Genomic DNA, 25,592 nt, shown 5'->3' on the forward strand with positions numbered 1-25,592 from the left:
TTTATTTAATGTTTATTTAATTGACAGGGACAATACAAAAACAATGTATCAAGTTAAAAAACATGAAACCGTTGCATTGTATGTAGGGTTTGTAGCCTAGGCTAATTTGCAACCCCAGTCCCTGGTTAGGCCTTTCTATGCATACTGTGTCTACCTAAAAATCTATTACAAAAATATACAAATATCTATCTAAAATCTATTACAAAATTATACAATATCTACCAAAAATCGATTACAAAAGTACAGTACAAAATCATTCCAATTTAGTAAAAAAAGCAATGAACATTAACATTCTTAAGTGTCCTACGTATGTTCACAGTTTTGGTTTGATTTTAACCAACATTTAACCTTTTCGTTAAATATTTTGAGGTCAGTTTGCTTTTTTATTTCAGTCGGTAGGGCATTCCACAAGTGTATCCCTTTTACTGAATATGAGGTCTGACCAAACGTGGTGCTGCGCATTGCTGCCTTGTGGTCGCCAAAGACCCCTCTTTTTCTTTTTCCCTCTTAAAATTGCCAAATACAAGGCACATAATTATTTGCATTTCAAAAACGATTCGATTCCGATTACCACATTTTAAAACAATACCAATACGATAAAAGTCAAAACGGTACGATATTTTGCTTTTGCCAACGATATAGTAGATCATTGCAAATTAAAAACGATTTTTCGATTCAGTTACTATTTTGTTACACCCCTAGTTGGTATGCTCTGCTGTGCTACGCAACCTTACAGTATGTACATGTTCATGTGTAGGGCATCTTTCTAGTTTGTGTTTTGTTGTATGAAGTGTCCTATTATTTTGAACATGACCAAAATAAACTATTTCTACTATACTTACATCCAGTGTCGCGTGTGAAAATAGAAGATCTACCAGCTCGCAACATGATGTGAGCTTGTAGACCTGCTATTTTTTTTTAAAGTATAAATCTAGCTCAAGCACAGCAATTCCGATTTACACAGGCGTTGTTGCATTGCATTTTGGTCGAAGAGTATCATTTGACGTTGTATGCCGCGCTGCTTGTGTGCGGGGAAACACAGTCCTATAGCCTATATGTGAGATGGCTTGCTGGTTCAGCCAATTAACGAGCACAGCAATCTCTAATGTTCTGCACGGGAACACAGCTCAAGGACCTGAGATTCATCTCGCTCCTCCTCGCTCCCCATGCCTTCCTGTCCGACTGGAATAAGAAATTGTCCCTTGTGTTTAGTTTATCTTTTAACAGTATCCCTGGGAAGTCAGGGCGAGTTAGAATGTCAGGCAGTGGGCTGCTCTGATTAAAGCTCACAGAATGCCAGGATTAGCAACAACCAGCCCTACCTGTATCTTTTTCTGTTATTTATTTATTTATGCAATGTTAGCTACTTTGTTCAAAGTTAAAGTGGTTATGTGTGTTCCTGTGGGCTTTTAAAATATTGAACCAATGACAAGTATTAACATTAATTGTGTTTTAAAAGTTAAAAGTGTTTGTGACTAAATAATAACCACACTGGATCCATTAGGACACATTGGTTCTTTTTTTCTTTTTTTTCTTTTCCTGAAAAGTAATAGTTTTGGGCATAAGGGTTTCCACCCGACAGCCAAGAGAAAAGGCTCCAGACCTCCCCTTCAATCTTCTTAATGCCCAATGCATCAGGTGCCCTCATGCATTTAAATGGAGACTGTCCCACGGCCTGCCGACACACACATAGCAGTCCCGGGCCACCGACGGAGCTCGCAGGCGCGACGGGTCTGGTGGTCGTATTTCACCGGGCTAAGGGGGCGCGACTCCACGGCCATTAATCCATGCGCACATACCGTGCCTGTCTGTCCTTGCTGTGCCCCTCGACGCTCTCATCTGTGATATACAGTATGAGGAACGTCACTTCTGCCCTCCCCCTCCACTCCACACTCTGTGATCCGGATCCGTGCGTGTGTGCATGTGTTCGTGCGTGCACTTACCTATACCACCAATGACCATACATGTAATTTAGATACCGTTGTTTCCTGTTGAGATTGGCACATTTCACCCAGGTTTTTTCATCTCACTTACGTCACTTTGTCTGCTGACCTCACTCAGCAACGAAATAAACAGAAAATACTGTACACAAAAAGTCGAATAAAACAATTCACAGGAGGCAAGCAGTGATCACCCCATGATGTGCACTGCAATGTTGTTTCAAATGCACTACATTGCAGGGTCTTTTTGAGAGTGAAAAAATAAGAAGACACAGGTGACATGTGTGATCTGGGCAGCTTGCCCCAGGAAATGTGCCAAGCTCAATAGGAAACAATGGTAGCATTTTTATTAGTATTTTTTAGTTTTTTATAAAGTTTTCACTGAATCGTTTTCTTAGACTACTATTTCTATGCATTTGATTTATTGATGTACATTACACCTTGCTATTGTAAATCGCTCTGGATTAAGAGCGTCTACTAAATGCCTAAATTGTAAATTGTTGTGTATGCCGTATGTATTTCAATTGGCTGGCATGGCCAGACGGAGGGCAATGCAATGGTAGATTCGCTTGGTTTGCAGGCTAGTATTTCAAACACGGAAAACATCCTCGCATCTGCCATCCGCTTTTATGCCCGACATGTCATTTTGGGCACACAGTGTGTTGGCGCTCTAATTTGTGCTTGTGCGTTCGTGTGTGCACGCACGTGCGTGTGCTGTCCAGATGTCTGCCATGATATTTAGAGGGACCATATGGTCGCTACTCGCTGACACATTGCTTTACATATAAAACACTTCAACATGGCAGCCCAGTGCTGCTGTACACCACTCTGCAGCCTGTAGTGTAGCATTATGTCCATTTGGATGTGTTTTAATAGAGGTCTGTAATGTAGCATTATGTCCATTTGGATGTGTTTTAATAGAGGTCTGTAATGTAGCATTATGTCCATTTGGATGTGTTTTTAACAGAGGTCTGCATTTTATTTCCCACGGGAGCTTTGGGGAGCAAGTTGCTGATGCAAACTTTGCTGAATGAACAAGCGACTATAGCACTCAGCTCAGGGATGCATTATTTCAACTGAGCAGGCACAACATATTCTCACCTTTAAAGCGTCATACAACCGATGCCTTGTCAAGTACTGTACTGCGTCGGACGATGGGACGCTTTGGGATTGCCTAGTGACAAGCCAGTGGGCCAATTACTTGAGTTATATTTCGTCGTTGTCGGATGGAAACCTTGTATGTCCAAAACCGTTTGTTTTGTATTTATCATTTTAAAAATGATTTAAACTAGTGAAAACAGCCGATCTACAAGCACACAACTGTGTGCTTGTGTAGTGCTTGCCTACTGTGTCAAGGGTTGGACGAATTGGGTATGGCCAGTGGTCTAAGAAGAAAGGAAAAAAAAGTAGTTCCCGAAGCGAGATTCGATACCGCTATGAAGGGTTTACCAGCCACCCGACGCTAACGTTCACGCCACTATAAACGACGGAGCCGCGCCGTCTCAGGCGCCGATGAGCCCCGAGAGCCGCCGCCGAGGGAGCCGTAGCGACCGAGTCGCCGCGGTGCACACATAGACATCACAGGGGGCTTGAGCCCCTGCCCTTTTACCTGTCTGTAAAAAGTGCCCTCTCCAGACCACGAATGCAGTTTTTACTATGGTGAAAGAAATGCAAATGCCCTCTTTCCATGCCATACCTGAAGGCAGCATTCAAGAGAACTGCCTTGTCCAAACTCTCCTGAACTTGAATGCAGCATCTTATGCTGAAAGAATTGTATGTGTAGAAACCCATGCTGCCGTTACACCACATCTCCAGTATTGACTCGATTATGCTTATAGTTCAGTGTGGTGTCAAGCACCGAAAATAGCCGACCTCCAAGACGCGTTGTGAGCTTGGAGGTCTGCTATTTTCGATATTTTCAGCAAAAGGCCCTTTTAGAAATTTCAGCCCCTGCCTCTCTAACATTCTCTGCACGTCCCTGCAACTGAGATAAGATGCAGGGACGCGCTGTCCATTGGGAAAAGCGGGACAATTCCCGAACGGCCGGTTCATTTCATTAAAAATAAAATGTCGGCCTTCGTTCCATTTTGGGGGCTGTCGCACAAAAGTAGTGAAAACAGCAGATCTACAAGCACACAACGCCTCGCGGTGCGAGGCGTTGTGTGCTTGTAGATCGGCTGTTTTCACTAGTTTAATACATTTTTTAAATGATAAATACAAAACAAACGGTTTCGGACATACAAGTTTTCCACCCGACAACGACGAAATATAACTCATGTAATTGGACAACTGGCTTGTCACTTGTCATGATCTGAAATGGCAAATCTTAGCGATCTCTCTCTATAGCGCGCAACAAGGGCCTCTCCAACTCTTTTTCCCGGGCTGAATCAGGGGCCCAGCACGTCCCTGATAAGATGTCAGTTGGTTCGAGAGTGGTATACTCTTGTCATACAGTGAATAAAAAAGGTTTGATCCATTGATGTCATGTATCGTGTTCATCACCAACTAATGTGTCACATCCACAGTAAGTGAGAAAGACAGTGAACCAGCAGCCTTTATGTTTCATTCCGCAAACTCAGCTGATATCCAGGCTTACCTCTCCTCACCTCATCGGTCAGCAGGGGCGTCACAAGGGGGGGAAAAGTGGGACTGAGTTACCAGGGCCTTAATTATTTTATACTTAGCTATCAAAAGAAAAAGCAGATATACAAGCTCACAGCACGGCACCGAGTGCCTCGCTGGGAGCTTGTAGATCTGCTATTTTTCAAAAGTCGCGAAAATGTGTGCAAATCTTTGAATATATTATTGCGACCGTAGGTCGCATTTACTACCAAAACCTCCACCGGCTGTCCGTCCGTCCGTCCGTCCGTCCGTCCGTCCGTCTGTCTGTCTGTGAGTCAGTCACACTTTTGCCCTGCTCATATCTCCACAACCGTTGCCCCCATCCATGCCAAATTTTGCACACACACTCCTTACCTGCCAAACTACAACCTCCAAGGACCCCCGAGCTCCAGGGACCCCCAGGTCCCTGGGGGACCCCCAGGTGTAAAAAAAAATGTCCCTCCGTGAGTCAGACGTCACACTTTTGCCCTGCTCATATCTCCACAACCGTTGCACCCATCCATGCCACATTTTGCACACACACTCCTTACCTGGCAAACTACAACCTCCAAGGACCCCCGGAGCTCCAGGGACCTCGGGGACCCCCAGGTGTAAAAAATGACCAAATGTGCGAAAATGACCACCCCAACGGGGCTGCTCACGGGGAATTCCTGGGGACCACCCACTCCTGGTGCTCCAGAACGGATGCAAAAGTGGTGGCGCCCCCAGTGGAGGACCCCCTCCACTGCAGCTCACATAAAATGCCGTAACTCGGGCTAGGAGCGTCCGGGAGAGCCGGGGCCGCTACCTATTCGTCCGCCAAGGCAACGCGGAGACCCCACCCCTCATTTCTCACATGCCCCTCTTCTAGCGCCACCTTCAGGCCGATTTTTAAAACACATTTTTGGACACTGCTCCTACAGTTTTTGCCCTAAAATCACGCAAATCGCTACACAGTATGTCTACACTCATCCCATCAACATGAATCTGTCCCATATAGCGCCACCTTCAGGCCGATTTTTAAAAACACATTTTTGGACACTGCTCCTACATGGATCAGGAAGATTTTGGAAAAACACATTTTTGCCCTATTTGTGGAGATAAGCGATAGGGAGTCTTACTGGTGTATTTTTTTTAAGCGAACATTTGTGACTCGCAGTGTCACGCTGTGAGCTTGTAGATCTGCTATTTTTCAATAGTTAAAGCACAAAATAAGTGAATTCTTGTACCCAGGGCCCAGAATTTGGTGCGACACCCCTGTCTGTCAACCTCACACTGCGATTCGTTCCATCCAGTAGAATTTAAAGCATTTCAAATGGCTGTTGCTTGCAGGTAATCATATGCTAATGCAATCACACCATTCGCCATGTTTAACAATGCAGTTATTACAATATAACTGTTGTTGCCGGAATTTCATCTTGATAATCCACCGCTAGCAGTAAATAAATGACCCTGTGTGGTGTTGTATAATCAAATAGAACTGCCAGCGCCGCCAGATCAATCCTGATTAAACAATGCCTCACGTTATACCCCCACCCCCCTCCCCGTTCCCACCTACAAACACACACTTTGCCCCATGCGCTTGGGAATCGATATGATACCCTTTTCGATACCATTTTCGATACTTTTTATTTAGGTTTAACGCGGTAGAGCAGAGGTGATGATGATGATCACACAGTGTGGCGGAGCGGAGAGTATAGACGTTGGATAATCATCATAATAATAAACATTATAGGCTATTGTCGGCTATTTTCCACAGTAACGAGTGTAGCCTACTAAAGCAGTCATTAAACTCTCAGTAGCCCAACTGTTACAGATAGTATCGAAACGAGGTATCGTTAATTTTTACGTGAAACGATACCTGATAGTATTGACGTCATGCAATCGAGACCATTAAAAGTATCGCAGACGATACCCATCCCTGGTCAGCGTACATTACATAATATGTTAAACTCAAGGCCCGGGCCAAATCAGGCCCGCAAATGAATTATCTTAGGCCCGCGGGATGATATTTAATTACTATTAGAACTGGCCCGCTATTGCACGTGAAGCGCCTGGTATTCAAACTCGGGTCTCCCGCAATGGGGCTTTTAAGCCGTGACATCATTTTGTAGGCAGAGAAGAACTCTGCCCCCAGAGCATTTTCTGTCCCTCGCTATTTCAACAGATCCGAGACAAAAATAACGACTAAAGTATAATTCTAACACTTTCCTTTCAACAACAAAGAGAAGAAAAATGTGTAAATAGTAAAAATAGTAAAAAGATTCACGGAAACTGGGGGCAGAAATTCTCCTCTGCCTACAAAATGATGTCATACTTAACAGCCCCATAAAGACCAACAGACCAAACAGCGGCATCATCCGGCATGATGATTGTTTTTATTTGGAGCTTGTCAAGGACGTGCAGCGAATGTTAGAAAGGCAGGGGCTGACATTTCTAAAAGTGCCTTTTGGTGGAAATATTGAAAATAGCAGACCCCCAAGCTCACAACGCGTCACGCTGCGACGCGTTGTGAGCTTGGAGGTCGGCTATTTTCGGTGCGTGATACCACAATGAAGTAAGCATAATCAAGTCAATACTGGAGATGTGGCATGGATTTCAACACAGAGAGGGCAATTCTTTCAACAAAAGATGCTGCATTCAAGTTCAGGAGAATTCTCTTGAATGCTACCCTCAGGTATGGCATGGAAAGAGGGCATATGCCTTTCTGTCACCATAGTAAAAACTGAATTCATGGTCTGTAGAGGGCACCTTTTATAGATGGATAAAAGGGCAGGGGCTCAAGCCCCCTTTTTTGTCTAAGTGTGCATGTGCCTGAAGCTTGTTCCAGATGAACCGTCCAGCGAAACATTTCACACGCCTGCAGCTCTGTGGATCAAAGTGAATTGCTGTGTAATAATAGAATAAAGTCCTGTGTGCAGCCCTGTGGATTAACCTGGATCAATTCAGTCCTGCTGTGTCACAGAACAGAGTTCTGTCGTGCAGAGACAAAGGGAGTTTGATCAGTCAATGAAGCTGATGCTTTTCAATGTCCCTTTTCAATCTCCCTGATTGCGACCGTCAGGTCGCAAGTTACTATGAAAAGCCTCCACTGGCTGTCCCTCCCTCTGTCCGTCACATCATGTCACACTTTTGGCCCTACTCATCTCCGGCACCGTTGCCCCTATCCATGCCAAACTTTGGACACACACTCCTTGGCTGGCAAACCACAACCTCCAGCCGTGATTTCTCACATGGCCCTCAGTATCTCTAATGTCATGTCATCAACATGGATCTGTCCCATTTCCAATATTCCCTCCTGATTGGCCACGATTGCCTTCTAAAGTTTGTGTATGCGAACTGACATTAGTGTGACATGATTAGGGAGTCTTGGTATGGTAAATTGATCACCATAGCAACCCCAACCCAGGCAGTCTTGGCCCTCATGTTACATAGAATACAATCTGTTGATTATTACTTGCACCAGCAGTGCAAGCAAATCGCCATTGTCGGGTGGAAACCTTGTATGTCCAAAACCGTTTGTGTTGTATTTATCATTTTTAAAATTATTTAAACTAGTGAAAACTAGTGTTTTCAATACTTTTTTGCGATGGCCTTGTATGATGAAGCAGGGCTTTACTTTGCTAAAAAGTTTTCAAATTTGTAACTTGGAGATACAAGGTTTCTGCCCGACAGTGACGATATGTAGGTAGGTAGGTAGGTAGCAGTTCTAGTTTGATTTGATGATTAATTTAACAAGGAAATGTATTGTTGCACACTTCTTGACCAACTATATGATGACATTAGAAATGTGTTTAACACAGTGTGTGTGTGTGTGTGTGTGCGTGCGTGCGTGCGTGCGTGCGTGCGTGCGTGCGTGTGTGTGTTGTTTACACACTGAAGGCATCATGAAGAGTACAGATAGGGCTGGTTGTTGCTAATCCTGTCGTGAGCTCTAATTAGAGCTGCCCACTGCCTGACATTCTATAACTCACTCTGACTCTTACCAGGGATAAAAGAGACTGTGGAATGCGTTAGAGGAGATGAGTGTGTTAAAGATGAACTAAACACAAGGGACAGTTTCTTATTACAGTCAGACAGGAACGCATGGGGAGCGAGGAGGAGGGTGTGTGTGTGCGTGCGTGCGTGCGTGTGTGCGTGCGCAGTCCTTGAATGGAGCAGAATGGCTGGCTGTCACTTTCCCCACTCCCAATCTAACAGAATGCCTTGTACGTGGGTCAAGGTGTGGCCTAGAAGCTGGAACAGGCAACGTGCACAGATTTGTTGACATTCTATATAAATTTGACAGATTTCTTTTAACCTTTATCTACTCAAAGATAAATGAAACATTGTCTTCTCCAGATAGACAGACTGCCCATGATAGGTGAGAGAACAGTTTTTAGCCAACTTTTTTACAATCCTCCCAAACACACACACACACACACACACACACACACACACACACACACACACACACACACACACACACACACACACACTCCACCAAAAGCCTTCACAAACATGCATGTGCTTCTGTAACATTGCGTACACAAGCAAACATGGCAATTTGTTTTAAATTGGAATCCTGAAAATTAGCATTTTTATTCAATTTCAATTGCATTTATATGTTCTTAACTTTATGAACTTAAATACAAATACATTGGACAATGGACATAAAAAAGTCTAGTACTAGTTATTAGCACACCGGATGCTGACGACGCATGCACACGTCAAACTTGTGTGAAAAAAAGGGGGAAAAAAAACATATATATATATATATATATATATGTCACGGTTAGATAGAGAAACAGTCAGATCGAGAAACGGAGCGATCGTCGTGCGGCGCGGGGCGGAACAATTACGGTCGCTTTGATCCACAACAATGACAACAACGTAGCGTCGGCAGGAATGATAGCGCCTCACCCCACGGAGGTTAGGGTTAGGGTTAGGGTTAGGGTTAGGCATAGTTTTACTGAGGTTAAGGTTAGGGTTAGGGTTAGAGTTAGGCATAGTAAGCAAATGGCTAAACACAGCTGAGCTAGGCTGCTAGTAAACAACAGAGAGTGGTCGCAGACGAGTGACGTTGGGCGACTACACAAGTGAATGGCTGTGGTCGCCATCTCATGGTGACTACGCAGAATTACACAGGTGCACTGATAAGAGACTATCAAAGTGAATTGATCCAGGTGGTGGTAGGGGTGTGTGGTGAACTACAAAACGAGCGCTCTTACCACATTCTGACTGAGTTGCCCAAACTGACTGTAACACACACATATATATATATATATATATATATATATATATATATATATATAAATATATACACTAGACCTTACCCGTTCGAAAATATGTGCTCCAAAATATGTGAGAGTGTGGGTTGTGGGGAAAGTTACTGTAACTGGTGTGTTCGTGAGAATATGTGGGAGCATCATAATATAAGGATCAGCCCATGGAGGAGGGATTTATGATGGATACAAATAATTTAACAGCTAAATAGGTGAATAGAAGTATGCGGATGTATGCGCTTGCTCCACATACTGTAGGTTTTCCAAACCCGTTGGAAGATGAGACACACATCAAACGCACCCGGTGAATGTGTGACCCGTGCATGCCTGCAACCCACGTGAGAGAGAGAGAGAGAGAGAGAGAGAGAGAGAGAGAGAGAGAGAGAGAGACCACGCACATTCCTAACTGTGAGAGAGGGGTGTGTGGGTGTGTGGGGCTACAGATCCCATGGCCTGGAGGAACGGACTGTAACCCTGACAACAGGCTGTAGAGTTGAACAGAAGTGGTGAAGAAACAGAAATTGGGCTCTGTCACAGTCTGTATAATGCTAATGGCCAATGCCATGTGAAATTTGGGATCAGTTGCTGAAGCGAGTGAATAGATAAAGGTGGAAATGCATTGTGTGACTGACCTACTGACTGACCTCTCTAATTATAAATTATGTTAGATATAAAGATTTACACAAATGTTCACGATTTTTCAAAATTAGCAGATCTACAAGCTCACAGCATGGCACTCGGTTCCGTGCTGTGAGCTTGTATATATCTGCAATTTTTTACAGTAATATAGCATAAAATAATGTTGCTCAAATCTAACGTAATAAAAGTTGCATTCCCGGTCTTAAATAAAGGACAGGATTCTGGGTCAACTTTGTTTTGCAAAGGCTGCTTTCTGTGGACAGATATAACTAAGACACCTGGGAGAAAATACATTGGCTGTTATATATTAATAAAGATCCTCTCTTCAAAACTAAATGAAATATGGTTTGCTCATTATTTGGCTGGTGAAGCAGCCCATAATGCAGTAGTTAAAATGCAGCACAAACAGACCCTTAGAGGATGAAATGCGAAGCCGTTTTTATTACCTGGATGATGCTTCAAACGAGGATCGGGTCAGATGTACTGTATATAGGATATGTGCTAAATATCGAATATGAAATAAACACAGTCTGGCAGAGACTGAGAGTTGTGCGAGTATCACCTGCTGTTTGCACTTTCGACTAAAAAGTGATAAGTAAATAGTATGTAAATAATTTCATCCTCATACGGAGGGGTTCCCGAAGGGTTCCCAGTTCGATCCCCGGCTCCCCCAGAAAGTCGAAGAGTCCTTGAGCAAGACTCTGAACCCCTCGTTGCTCCCGGTGAGCAGGTTGGTGCCTTGCATGGTTTCCTCTGCCATCGGTGTATGAATATGTGTGTGTGAATATGTAATGCACAATATCTGTAAAGCGCCTTGGATAAAGGCGCTATATAAATGCACCATTTACCATTTGCCTCTACACCATGTAACACCACCACTGTGTGTTGATGTGTTAAGGCTCTCAAGCACCGGCACGTGCACACATAGACATCAAAGGGGGTTTGAGCACCTGTCCTTTTACCCGTCTGTAAAAAGTGCCCTCTTCAGACCATGAATTCTGTTTTCACTAAGGTGAAAGAAATGCAAATACCCTCTTTCCATGCCATACCTGAAGGCAGGATTTAAGAGAATTGCCTTGTCCAAACTCTCCTGAACTTGAATGCAGCCTTATCTTGAAAGAATTGCCCTCACTGTGTAGAAAGCCATGCCGTTACGTCACATCTCCAATATTGCCTTTTTAATGCTTAGTTTAGTGTGGTATCAAGTACTGAAAATAGCCGACCTCCAAGCTCACAATGCGTTGCGCTGCGGGAGAGTTTCGCTGTTACTACGTGGCATCTGTTTGACACCCAACTCTAACCCTTACCCTAAACCTAACCTCCATGGGGTGAGTCGCTAACCCTCCCAACGCTCCTTTGTCGAAATGATGGTCGTTCGAAAAAGCAAGATTTCCCCTCGCGCTGCGACGCATTGTGAGTTAGGAGGTCTGCTGTTTTCGATATTTCCACCTAAAGGCCCTTTTAGAAATTTCAGCCCATGCCTGTCTAACATTCTATGCCCAAGCATATATACTGTATATATATTTCTTTCTTCTGAGTGGGAACAGCGGTTTGTGGGACAACAGAGAAGCTGTGTTTGTGGAGAGACAAATGGAGGAGGGATGTGGATAGAAGAATATCCTCTCTGCTCTGCTGTAACTCCACTACAGACATATCGATGATGAGACCTGATCCATCCTTTCTTACTCTCAAACGGGGACCTGATCCATCCTTTCTTACTCTCAAACGGGACGAGGGGATGTGGTCAGTCAGATCGATGATGTGTCCAATATTAGACGCACCGTCCAGCGTTCATCCTCATCGCAGAGTGGAATTGGCAAACGGCTCGGATGAACTACGAACGCCGGATACGCGAGACGGCGAGGCAAACTGTGAGACCTCGACGGAAAAGGGTTGGCAATTGAAAGTATCGAACTCGTGTCGTGTTTTGTTGGCATTTGTTAGATTTGTGTTTTTGTTACATCGGGTATAGATCTGAAGCGAAGCAAGTGGTGCGGAAATCCCATGGCACTGTTGACAGTTAACCAATCGGATTGTGTCAATCCAGCGGTTGTTGGATGGGGAAAGGCAGGCAGGGAAACGATAAGTGTACACCTTTGAAACACCCAGTCTCTCTCCCTCTCTCCCTCTCTCTCCCTCTCCAAAGTTTGCAAACAGTTCAGTTGAATGGAGGTCTGCGTTTTTATAATGCCGCTCTCTCTCCATGGTTTATTGTATTTATAAGACATATTAGATCTAAAGTTAAAATAAGATGACTTATCTGTAAGGGGAGAGTGTCCATGAGAAGGCTATCAAGCTTAAAGAAGCCAGTACAATCACCTACTTCATAATAATCCAATTACCGGGTGGAATTCAGAGAGTTTGGACAAGGCAGTTCTCTTGAATGCTGCCTTCAGGTATGGCATGGAAAGGGGGCATTTGCGTTTCTTTCACCATAGTAAAAACTGCATTCACGGTCTGGAAAGGGCACTTTTTACAGGCGGATAAAAGGGCAGGGGCTCGCGTTTGCACGTGCCGGTGTGTGTGTGTGTGTGTGTGTGTGTGCGTGCGTGCGTGCGTGCGTGCGTGTGTGTGCGTGCGTGCGTGCGCGCGCACGTGTGTGTGTGTAACTAAGCGTGGGTGTGTACGCCTCATAAGTGCGTTTGAGCGGGCATGTCAAAAAACGTGTGCTTATCCCTCTTTATCACGTCTGTGAAATTCACGCGCACGGCCGTACACACGCGCACATTTCAGCTTTTATAACCACCATATAGGCGTTTGTGCTTTTCAAAGAGCTGTGGCCTTTCCTTCAGCGTTCCTTAAAGCGGTGACCTTTGACCAATGACTCCATTACTATTCTGTCCTTTCTGCTGCTCTGTTTGCTGAAGAGGTATGGAGTCCAGAGCATGGAGCCACATGCTGGGATCAGGGTGAAAAGCAGAGGCGTCAATTGGGTATGGCAGGAGTATGCAGCTGCCATACCCTGGGTCCAGGGGGAAAATACAAGTTACTTTTAAATATAAATCCATGAATGTCTCTTTGTCTATCTGTGCTGGTTATTATGTTGTTAAATTACACTAAAGTAACTACAAATGCAAAATTTTACAAAATGGTCACTTCAACAAGGTATTATAATTATATTCTCCACACTTGTATTCTCCCCATCTTGACAACATGGTATATTCCCAGGTTCCGCAGGTCAGCTGCACAGGTGCAATGCATTATTGTTAATTGTGGCTACGTTTACTAACATGCCAAGTTTAGCTGCACTTGAACAACGGTACCAGGCTGCCATATCCAGCCCAAGAAACCGTAGAAACATGGGGAAAAAATAAAATGTACTTCTTAAAATAAATGTATCATGCCTGTTGCTAAGGTACAGTATGGCAACATGAATGGTGCTTCGCGCGCGTGCAAGACACCAGTCATGTTGCCATACCTTAGCTTTTTTCTGAACTGACGCCACTGGTGAAAAGAGAGCTTGCTCTCAATGGTCTCCCCTGAATAAATAAAGGTCAAAGGAAGAAAGAAAGAAGGAAAGACAGAAAGAAAGAAAGAAAGAAAGAAAGAAAGAAAGAAAGAAAGAATTCTTCTCCTCTCTTCTGCTCCCTCACCTCTCCTCCCTTCTCTTTCTTTTTTCATCTTGTCTCATCTTCTCTGCTCCCCCCTCCCCTCCCATCTACTCCTCTCCTCTCCCCTCCTGCCATCTCACACCTGGTATCAATCAGTGGTTGAAATCCATGTTTGTGCACCTCCATTTTGTCATGACATGACGAGCAATGGGTACAGTATATTGTCGTTGTCGGGTGGAAACCTTGTCCAAAATCGTTTGTTTTGTATTTATTATTCTTAAAATGATTGAAACCAGTGAAAACAGCCGATCTACAAGCACACAACGGCTCGCACCGCGAGGCGTTGTGTGCTTGTAGATCAGCTGTTTTCACTACTTTTGTGCGACGGCCTTGTGTGGTGAAGCAGTGCTTTGTGAAAGAAAATGGCAAATTTGAAACTTGGAGATATGAGGTTTCTGCCCGACAGATTCGACATACTGTACATCTCTTGTCTTCCCCATTACATTAGGAGCGATCAGACTACGTCAATATGGAAGGAGTCGTTTAATACAAAGACAAACAAATACATGAATTGGAATTCATGTCCAGTCAGACATCTCCCCGCTCAAACCGAAAACCTCTCTCTCATTCTCAGATTTGCGGCGTGGTTTTGGGGTGGTGTTCGTTGTTTTTGAGAGGAGCAGAGGGGGAAAATCCTTTCAGATGCTTCAGTCCAGTTTCCTGTGGCCTCTGCGTCGCTCTTGTCATTACTTCATTTTGGCTCATATTTGACTCAGCTATAACTCTGGCTACTGGCTATATAGGCTAGCGTCTTTTAAATGCTGTTTGGCAAAATTGTGCCTCTTGTTGCTTAACAGTTCTGCTGCTGTTGCCGATCCTCACCGGCATTTAAAGGGTTATCTTACTGTATTTACAGTAAAAGTATTATTACTTACTTTACGTCGCTCCGGTCCCCCCCGCATCGGTAATATCCGCGATTTGTTTACAACGCACGTTGGGCGTGCACGCGAAGTGAAGCTCCTCCATAGTAAATCCATTGAGAGGCCCATAAAAAGACTTCATTTACTCAAAATAATACTTTTTAATCCCAAAGCTGGCATGTTTACTGCACAAACAAGGCTCGGCTGGCGGCCGCCATAAAACACTGTCACATGTGACTAGATGACGTAATCGTTGATGTCATTGATTCACCATTCTAGCCCATCCAGCCCTTCACAATAATAGCGTCTGCTAAGGGAGGGAGCGGCGCGGCAACAAAGACATTTTAACCCTTCATATTAACTCATCCAGAGCCCAGGACATTAACGGATTAGGGGGTCCAGAGTGCCCCCTCCCGGCCCCATTAACGGCCATTGTCTTATTTTGAAGGCCAGAAGTCTAGACCGGAAGTACTTCCGGTCTGACGTCATCGGATCCTGCGACGGAACCGATCATTGTTTACGTGGTGCCATGCTGGATTGCATAGGAGCGTTTATACATGTGTTTTATAAGCGAGCATCTGCCTCCATCTTCGCTTCTAAAGTGTTGTTTTGAGATAATGGACATTAAAGATGAGATCGGCCGTCCACCTCAATGTTATGGGATGACTATTGTGTGCTCGTGGAGCCGTGATGATGACAAATCAGCGCGGATTTCGTCTCCGGAGCGTCGGCCATTGTACTAGGTATTTTTACTCGCCGTTACAGTAATATATTACTTTTCGCGCGACATCGCGCATTCGGCACTATACGTACTCTAGTACTTATTGCGTGACATCACGCGAAAGGCACTAGATGAGTTAAGTGGCAGGATTAGTGATGATAAGGCAGCAAGGCAGCTCCACAGATCACGTCAAACTCAGATTTGGTGAAAACAATGGGTTAAACTAGTAAGACGCCTCATGGCGACATGTGACCTCACCCTAGAGGGCGAGGTCACGCCAATTCTTGGCCATCTGGAGATCCATGTACTGTATATAGTACATCCCTTTTATGCCCATACATGGAGATCCCAGTCTGAACCAGTCGCACAGATATGGGCTGTCTTGTCCATATATGGGCATTCCCATATGAAGTCCTGTTAGATATGGGCTTAATATTGATGACATCAGGGATCTCCGTATATGGGCATAAAAGGGATTCTGTTATAGTGGTTCCTATGACATCACAACATACAATATATTTTATGCCCATACATGGAGGAATTGGAGATCCCTGAACCAGACACACAGATATAGGCCATGTCTTGGCCATCTGGCCATGATATATCGATGACATGCAGGGATCTTCATATATGGGCATAAAAGGGATTCTGGGAAATACCCATATATGGACTTAGGTGATGTCACCTGTGATATCACCTGTGATGTCACAGTGATGTGTCAAGGGAACCATCCCATAGACTGTAAAATGTGTACACACTGCTTCACGGAGACAAGCTGTGACATTTCTCATGGTCGCAAATCGCAATTCATTCTCCTGCTATGCTGCAAAAAAATTGGAACGCCCTACCAAAGGCCTTAAAGGAGTGTAAATCCCTACCCTCCTTCAAAACAGCCCTGAAAAGTCATTTTGTGGCGGCTGCTACTCGAAACTAAAAGAGTAAAAGACAAATCCTATCCTTATACCTCCCTGTGACCTTTCTACTGTACATACCATTTATTTTCTGCATAGTGCTGTGTTTTATTTGTCTGTAATTCAATGTCATGAATTAAAAAAAAAGGACCACAAGCCAAAGGAAAGAGACAGACTGTGTCAAGCTTTTCCTCGGTGTGTGCAGAATTATCATTTGGAACCCTCATTTATGGTAGTGGGGTGAAAAATGAAAGTTGTCCTTGTTTGTCTATTCATTTTCTTTGTCTATGTTGTGTTTTTATCCCATGTTATTCATCATATTCCATACTCATTGATCATTGTTTTTATTTATTTATTGCTCTCCTATCTGCATATATAATGTATTGTACTTCATGGCCCACCTACAGTTGATGATGGTGATATATAGACCCCCTCTGGTTAAAGCAGTCAATAATTCTATTAATTACAACTGAAAGGATGAATTGCTTAAAAACAACAAGGCAATATTTCTTAATCCAGCTGAGCAGGAGAAGAGTTTTCCTCTCTGTGTCTCTCTCTGCCTTTCTGTCTCTCTGTCTCAGCCTCCATGTGTTTGTTTGTTGTACCAGTGTGGGAGTGAGTGGCAGTGATTTCACCTTTTCTCTCTAGATTTAGAATTAAAGACACACACAGCCCAAAATGAACTAACAGCTGTGCTGGGCTCAACAAGAGAAGCAATGTGTTCTCATCTTTCCAGGTGACACTGACACTAGTTCCAAAGAGGCAGAATTCATTTTTAATTCTACTGCATATTGCCATGGTTATTTTTTTTTTACAATTAGCATGGATCTACTGTAGATTTTATAAATGTTTACCAACATACCCTTTTGGCAAAGAGTTGGTGGCTTTTGTGGGTAAATCGTAAGACAGAAATTCTCAAATTCAATTCTCAAAGCACCCACCAAGGCTGAAATGTAGCCCTAATAGTGGAGCGGCGTAGCTCTTGAAACATGACAAATCGTTCAATTTTGCGATAAAAGCGCCAAACTTGGTAGATATGTTGATTGATATATTAGAAACAAATCTGGATATCGGGCCATCAAAAATTTTGATTTTTCAAAATGGCCACTAGCGGTTTGTTAAACCTTCCTAAATCACCCTCTAGAAGCGACAGTTTTAGTGATAGGAAGCTGAAATGTTGCATGCTGTGTGTGCATGTTCATGTCAATTGGTTAAAAGGGGGTGTGGCAATGGGAGTAGCCTATCATAAAAAGGTGCATAACTTTGATATAGATGCACAGATTTGCACAAAATGTTGTAGAAAGGTTGGTCACGACCCAAATAACAGCTGAGTAACTGTTCACACCATCTTCCAAAAAAAGGGGTTTGTCATTAGGACCAGTGTAATACCAGTGTAGTACCAGTACAAAACCAGAAGCTCCCTGCAGTCCAAACACCCAGAGGTCGTAGCGGCACGGGGCAGGGTGGAGGAAGCATGGCTTGGCTTTGCATGTGAGCCTACTGTGGAGAGACGTGGGATACTGAATGAGGCCAAACAGCTTCTCTTCAGTACCTATGATAACATCAAGGGGGAGGAACTAATGGAGAGGGTGCAGAGAGTCCAGGCAGCGCATGGTGAGAGGCAGTATGGAGAAGCCTGGACGAGGACAAGGACCAAGGAAGAGGACCAAGGAGGGACATGTCGAGGGACACACCAGTGAGGAGAGGGTAGCGACCTGGTTCAACCACTTCCGAGGGCTGCTGGGCACAACATCAGATGGAGAGGAGGAAGATATACCATCATTCCTCCAGGACCTCAACATCAAGGATGATCCCTTCACGGTCACTGAGTTTGCCATGGTGAAAAACACTCTGAGAGAGGGTAAGAGTGCTGTGCCGGACGGCATACCCCCAGAGGTCTTAAAGAACTGATGTCTTGACCACATCATCCTACAGTTCTGTAACCTTGCCCTGCTAGGCAACTACCGAGGCATCAGCCTGACCTGTATTGCAGCAAAGGTCTACAACCGGATGATACTAAACCGGATTCGGCATGCCATCGACCCTCACCCGAGGAAAACCAAAATGCCTTTCGAGAGGAGAGAACCACATTATCACAGATCTTGGCCCTGAGGAGTTGAATAGAGGAGGTAAAGAAGAACAACCTGATGGGAGGGAGCTTCTGGTTTTGTACTGGTACTACACTGGTATTACACTGGTCCTAATGACAAACACCTTTTTTAGAAGATGGTGTGAACAGTTACTCAGATGTTATTTGGGTCGTGACCAACCTTTCCACAACATTTTGTGCAAATCTGTGCATCTATATCAAAGTTATGCACCTTTTTATGATAGGCCACTCCCATTGCCACACCCCCTTTTAACCAATTGACATGAACATGCACACACAGCATGCAACATTTCAGCTTCCTATCACTAAAACTGTCGCTCCTAGAGGGTGATTTAGGAAGGTTTAACAAACCGCTAGTGGCCATTTTGAAAAATCAAAATTTTTGATGGCCCGATATCCAGATTTGTTTCTAATATATCAATCAACATATCTACCAAGTTTTGCGCTTTTATCGCAAAATTGAACGATTTTATAGCCACGCCGCCCTACTATAAGTGCATTGCCAAGCAAATAGCATCTCAGGGCTCCAGTGCTATTTGCACTTATTTAAAATGGTAATATCATTCAAACATTTGGCTCCAACTCATCGCCATTCTATTCAAATGAGTCTCATGGCAAAACAGTCCTAACAGCAGCACTAACATTCACATGCAGTTAGAATAACAATTAGTACTGTCTTCAGAGAGTTGATGGGAACTGAAGCTAATTGCCCACATAGTGGACAATATTTTTTTTTTTCATAATTTTCATCCCACGATTTTGCAACCCATTTTTTCACCCAGTGCCAATTGCCTATGTAATCTTGGGCTCTGCTCTCCCTCTGCCGCGCCTGGGGAGACAACGGACTGACCTCATTGTAACCCTTGTTACGTACTAGTAACAGGAAGTACAGGTATGTAGTGTTCAATGGTGTATATCATTAACTGGACTAGTATCAGAAGTATTCTAGATTTTTAAGAGCCAGTATTGCACATCAATAATGACACAGACAACGATGAACTAGAATAGTTGAAAGGCCAAATTATTATTACAACAAATTGTGCACATGAAATATACAACAATTACAATATATGGAAAATAATAAACAAAAAAACAAAAGCCGGCAGAAATGTGAAAACCCTTATGTTCCCAAAGTTGTTATGATTCGAATCGTTGGGGCCCTTTGATCTGAATCGCGATATCGTTTCACTATTTCAAATCTCTTGGTCCTACCTCACTGTCCGTGAGGGAGGGGATCACCATCAGTGTTCAGACTCTGGGTAGCTCGCCACCCCAGTACGAACTGGGGAATCAATGGATCTGGGGATCTGTGTCGATGGGTGGTGGGTAATGGAGACGGTCAAGCCTCACATACTGTACACCTGGTTCTTCAGTAGGTGGAATGGGAAGGGATGTCCTCTTCTCCACACCAAGCTCCAGGGAATCGATGGTGGTCTGAATCTGAATCACCCAAAAAAACCTGACCTATAGTAGGTCAGACAAGATCCAATTGTATGTGTTAATAATAACACACACCATGTAAACCATGTTTCTAAATCTTCATGAATTGGCATGAATTAATACCCTTTAACTTATATTAATTAACCCAATCATGTCTTCTCTTGTAATCATGTACTGTAAAAGTACACTGAAAACATCAAAAATATCTAAAGCGCTTATATTCTCTTCAAAATCTTTCAAACAATCCATATTCAATGAATTGTCTTCCTTTTTAACCAAAAGAATAATTCTATGAAATGCTCCTTTAATATTCACAATAAATTGGGGTAAATTGCATTAAAGTGCATAAAAGTATCAAAATCAGTGTTTTTGTGCAGTACTTGGGGATATTAATGGCTCAAACATCTCTCCCTGGCTAGCAACAGGTGAGAGATTGCACTAATTACCTCCTCAAACACAGAACCCAAAATACACACTTCTTCAGTAACAAACAATGCAATAATCAGTGCTTTCAGCATGTAACATGCGCACAAAATAAATTCTGCCAACCTTATGTGGCTAATACATCATAAACATCAGCATCAGTTTCTTAAATCAACCATACAGTCACATTATTTCACTCACCGATGATCAAAGCAATCAAGGCACAGAATGCAGATTCACCTGGTGGACGGTGAATTGCAACAACTTGGTCTCACACTGCTCTACAAAGTTAAAATGACACAATATTCACATCAGGAGTTGTCTAACAACGTTAGAAATGTGGATGTTTCGAATTGGAAGGTTATTTCTCATTCTTACCAAGCAGATGGCAAAAGATTGTTTCTCTGTGTTTCAGATGCAGCAATGTGGTTCTGGCAGGAACAGGAAGTTCTCTGCTTATATAGGACAGGAAGTGCATCACTAAAAGGGCTGGGCATAAGAGGCTCAGAGCTCAGTGATTGGCCACTTAGGGTGGCAATCACAGAGCCAGGTAATTTTAACCTTTACTGACTCCTACAAGACACCCTGTTTGTTTGTTTTTCAACTTTTTTTCCTTCCATGTATTCAGCTTGTTCTTCATATTTTAACAACTTGTATAGCAATAGATCAAGGTATATCAGTATGACTTAAAAGTATTAAATCAAAACCACTTTTAGGTCGTTTTAGCACCTTGTAAATCAACTTATTTATTCATCCCATTTTCTATTTTCTCCATTTTAAATCCAGGCATGGTCATTTCAAGCCTGGGTTACATCATGCTTCCTTCAATGCATGAGTAGTCCAAGTTGTTTCTTTTCACCTGACAGGGGGGATTTCCCCGGGATGGACGTAGCGCGTGGAAGGAACACGTTATTCCAACCAGTTCCTTTCCCCTCCATCAAGCACCCCGGCTGGCCAGGGGGAGGCATTATTGAGAGGCATTATTGAGACCAGGATTACTGCATGTTTTTGTGAGGGTATCAACCCTAGGAGACACGGGGAGAACATGCAAACTCCACACAGAAAGGCCCTATCGCCAACCCCACCTAGGGTGTGGGCGCTGATGACGCGGAGGGAGAAACACGCCCCCAGCACCCACAGCGTCCCCCGGCGGGAATCGAACCCAGGACCTTCTAGCTGTGAGGCGAAGCGCTAACCACTGCACCACCGTGCCCCCGAATAGTGGACAATATTAAAATGAAAATGCAATTTTGAAAATTAAATAAGAGAAATGCTTTTTAAGCTTAAGCTAATAACAGTAGTTCTCAACCTGTGGGTCCACAAATTATTGTATTGTTTTCTCACTCAACAGTAAACAAACCAACATAAAATATAAGTGTATAGAGGGTATATGGACATTTCTAAAGTGACAATTTAAGGACTTTTTATACCTCTAGACTAGAGGCAGACATTTTTTAAATTAATAATCTTTTGAGACACAAATGAATATATGATTCAAAAAAGCATTTACATGTAATCTCCAGGTGTGCTCATTCTATGATTCTATCACAGGGGCATCAATTGGGTATGGCAGGGGTATGCAGCTGCCATACCCTGGGTCCAGGGGGGAAAATAAAAGTTACTTTTAAATATAAATCCACGAATGTCTCTTTGTCTATCTGTGCGGGTTATTATGTTGTTAAATTACAGTAAAATAACTACAAATGCAAAATGTAACAAAACGGTCACTTTAACAAGGTATTATAATTATATTCTCCCCATCTTGACAAAATGGTTTATATTCCCAGGTTCCGCAGGTCAGCTGCACAGGTGCAATGCATTTGTGTTAATTGTGGCACATTTACTAACATGCCAAGTTTAGCTGCACTTGAACAACTGTTCCAGGCTGCCATATCCAGCCCAAGAAACCGTAGAAACCTGTGTAAAAAAACAGATTTTTTTTTTTTTCATACATTGTGAAAATAGCCGATCTACATGCTCACAACGCCTCACAGTGCGAGGCGTTGTGAGCATGTAGATCTGCTATTTTCACAATATAACCGTGTTATACAAAATGTAATGCATCTTATCCATGAGGACTCCCATCTTTGCCATACCTTAGCTTTTGCTGAACTGATGCCACTGTTCTATCATTCTAAGAAAATGACATTGCTTTATAATTTTTAAAGATATTATATTTTGTTTCATATTCACCTGAAAAAGGAAAAAAGAAAAAAGATTTTTTCTCCAGGGGTAGAATTGTAGCGTGAATGATCAAGCTACAGCCATTAGGGATGGCATATGGAAATTATTGGCCGATACCGAGGTTTACAATAACAATTGAGCTGATAACTGATACTGATGCCGACATTTGTTTACATATTTATTTCCCCCCATTGTGCCAGGGGAACAAGTACATTAGAAGAAATAACTGTTCAGAATCTACAGCTTGGTAGACTGCAGATAACGACTACACCAACATAACAAGTGCAAAATGTATGCTTATAAACAACAGATGCATCTCAGCTACTGTCATCGGTTAATCGGTTAGCTTTATTTGCTGATACCGATATTGACCAAAAACTGCAAATATTGGCCAATACGGATATCTGGCCAATACCGATGGTGCATCCCTGACTGCCATGGTGAACTAGACTGCACTCTGTTGAGGTGACAACTTGCTTCTTGTGCACTCGTGTCGTGGCCATGTACTGTATGGCCTACTTATGCACCAGTAGAGTGTGCAGGTACCGCAATCGGTGTTGTTCGGTGCTCTCTCTACTATGTATGAGGGTGGGCAAGTTGGCACTCTGTTGAGGTGCCAACTTGCGCCTTGTTATCTATATATGAGGTTGCACCATGGAGTATAAAAAAAATGTATTGTGGATGAATCCAGGTGCATTGTGGGGGAAATTGGCACATCCACATGTGCCAAAATGTGTTACGTTGAGACGTAATTACGTCACAAACGTCACTCTGCGTCCATTGAACCCTACTGTAGACCCCAGCGGCACGCTCTTATGCTCGTGCATGTAGTTCCCCCTGCCTGCTGTTCCAGCTTTGGCCAGTATAGGGGCCGGCTGCTTCAATATTTATTACAAGCCGTTGTGGGGGCTTGGGTCGCACTTGTTGTTGGTGACGTCGCCACGAATACTATTCCCTCATTGGCTGTTGATGGTGATGTCACCATGAATGCTAGTACCTGGTTGGCTACGGGTGTAAACACAAACAGAGGACGCGACAGAAACACCGATCGCAGTACTTGCGTTCTGCTGGCGCAAGTAACTCTTTGTAGTTGAACCCTTGAAGCTTTGTAGCTTTACAAGCTACGTACGCTTTCAAAGTAGGCTAGCCTCCCCAACACTAAAACACTAAATGATGACATTCTGTATTCATTACGCTCCTAAATGATCTTTTTGTCTCCTCGTCCCTCCAGTTCCAGCCAACATCTACAAAGTGTCAGAGGACATCAACGTGAACGAGGGCAGTAACGTGACACTCAGCTGTCTGGCCAGCGGCAGACCAGACCCTGCCATCACCTGGAGACTACTCAACCCCTCGGGTAAGGGTTCATTTCCCCCACACGGGGGGAATTCTGTTTCGGCTTCACCGAGCTGATGGCTGCTCAGGTAGTCATCATGAGTTCAGGGGGGGGGGGGGGGGGGGGGGGCTCTTAATACTTGTTCTGCCAATATTGTGCCTGATTCACCAACTTACGAATACGTTCAACGTTCTTACGAATACATTTCTTCTTAGACCCTGTTAAGCAGTTTTTGAGCGGTGGTAAACCGCTCCTATACCGGTAAGTGGCTGTGCGTGTGTCTGTAGCCACTTTTCCTCAGCGTTTTGCCATAGCAATGTGTTTTCCTCAGCGCTTTGCCATAGCAATATGTGTGTGTGCGTGGCCTTATTACATCATATTACAAAATCCTAGACCTATCTGTAGCCACTTTTCCTCAGCGTTTTGCCATAGCAATATGTGTGTGTGCGTAGCCATATTACATCATATTACAAAATCCTAGACCTATCTGTAGCCACTTTTCCTTAGCGTTTTGCCATAGCAATGTGTTTTCCTCAGCGTTTTGCCATAGCAATATGTGTGTGTGCGTAGCCATATTACATCACAAATTATCTGTAGCCACTATCTGTAGCCACTTTTCCTCAGCGTTTTGCCATAGCAATGTGTTTTCCTCAGCGTTTTGCCATAGCAATATGTGTGTGCGTAGCCATATTACATCATATTACATCATATTACACAATTCTAGACCTATCTGTAGCCACTTTTTCTCAGCCCTTTGCCATAGAAATGTGTTTTCCTCAGTGTTTTGCCATTGTAGCGTTGTAGCCTGTATTACAACACCAATTACCAATTGAAGACGTTATGCAAGCACAACCAAAACTCACTTCACATTGGGTGTGATTTTTAAAGAAGATTTGGCATGTTTCTTCAATTCTACAGTTGTATAATATATGATTTAAATCACAATAATATTTGTATCTATCTTTAGAGCAGTGGTTCTCGTTTGGGGACCCCCAGGGGTCCTTTGGGAAGTTCCAGGGGTCCACAGTAAAACGAGGAACAGTTTTACCACTCTAACTCTGTTTTAAACTTTGTTTGAAAATAGCCGATCTACAAGCTCACAAAGCGTTACCATTACAGCCCATTTTGAGCTTGTAGATCGGATATTTTTTAAACATTTTGATAAATCTTGAAAAATCTTCCCAGGCAGAAAATATTTTCAGGTGGGGGTCTGCAGAATGCATGTCAATTTGCGGGTTCTTGACATGAAAATGTTTAGAACCACAGCTTTAGAATAGTTTTCAACAGGTCTGAAAATTGTATCCCAACCCAAAATGACCCGGTTGAGTTGAAGCCGTTTTTCGGCCGGAGTCGTCGCGGACCACCGCCGCGGACCACCGGAGCGGCGCCAGCAAACCACCGCGACCGATAGTAATCCGTGGAGGGGTAGAACGCATGGTAGAATGTAATTTTCTGGCCAGGATTTGTGGATTAAGAGGTTAAAATCCTTCACCATGGTAAACACTGTAGCCAAGCGGAGGCGCTTCCTGGAGACCAGAGCAGATAAGCTGTG

General features: G+C 43.5%; 1 protein-coding gene across 1 annotated transcript in view; it reads left to right on the top strand.

The window, feature by feature from the left end:
• The window catches only part of LOC308300032 (limbic system-associated membrane protein-like), a gene marked incomplete at both ends in the record, with an annotated part of 209,104 nt that overhangs the window by 103,117 nt on the left and 80,395 nt on the right, over nucleotides 1-25,592 (top strand). Inside the window, one exon of the mRNA XM_080743801.1 lies at nucleotides 23,936-24,061. Coding sequence (XP_080599927.1) covers nucleotides 23,936-24,061 — 126 coding nt within the window. The remainder of the gene's footprint in view (nucleotides 1-23,935; nucleotides 24,062-25,592) is intronic.

Source organism: Nannobrachium achirus (genome assembly GCF_963921795.1).
Source record: "Nannobrachium achirus genome assembly, chromosome: 15".
NCBI classification, from domain to species: Eukaryota; Metazoa; Chordata; class Actinopteri; order Myctophiformes; family Myctophidae; genus Nannobrachium; species Nannobrachium achirus.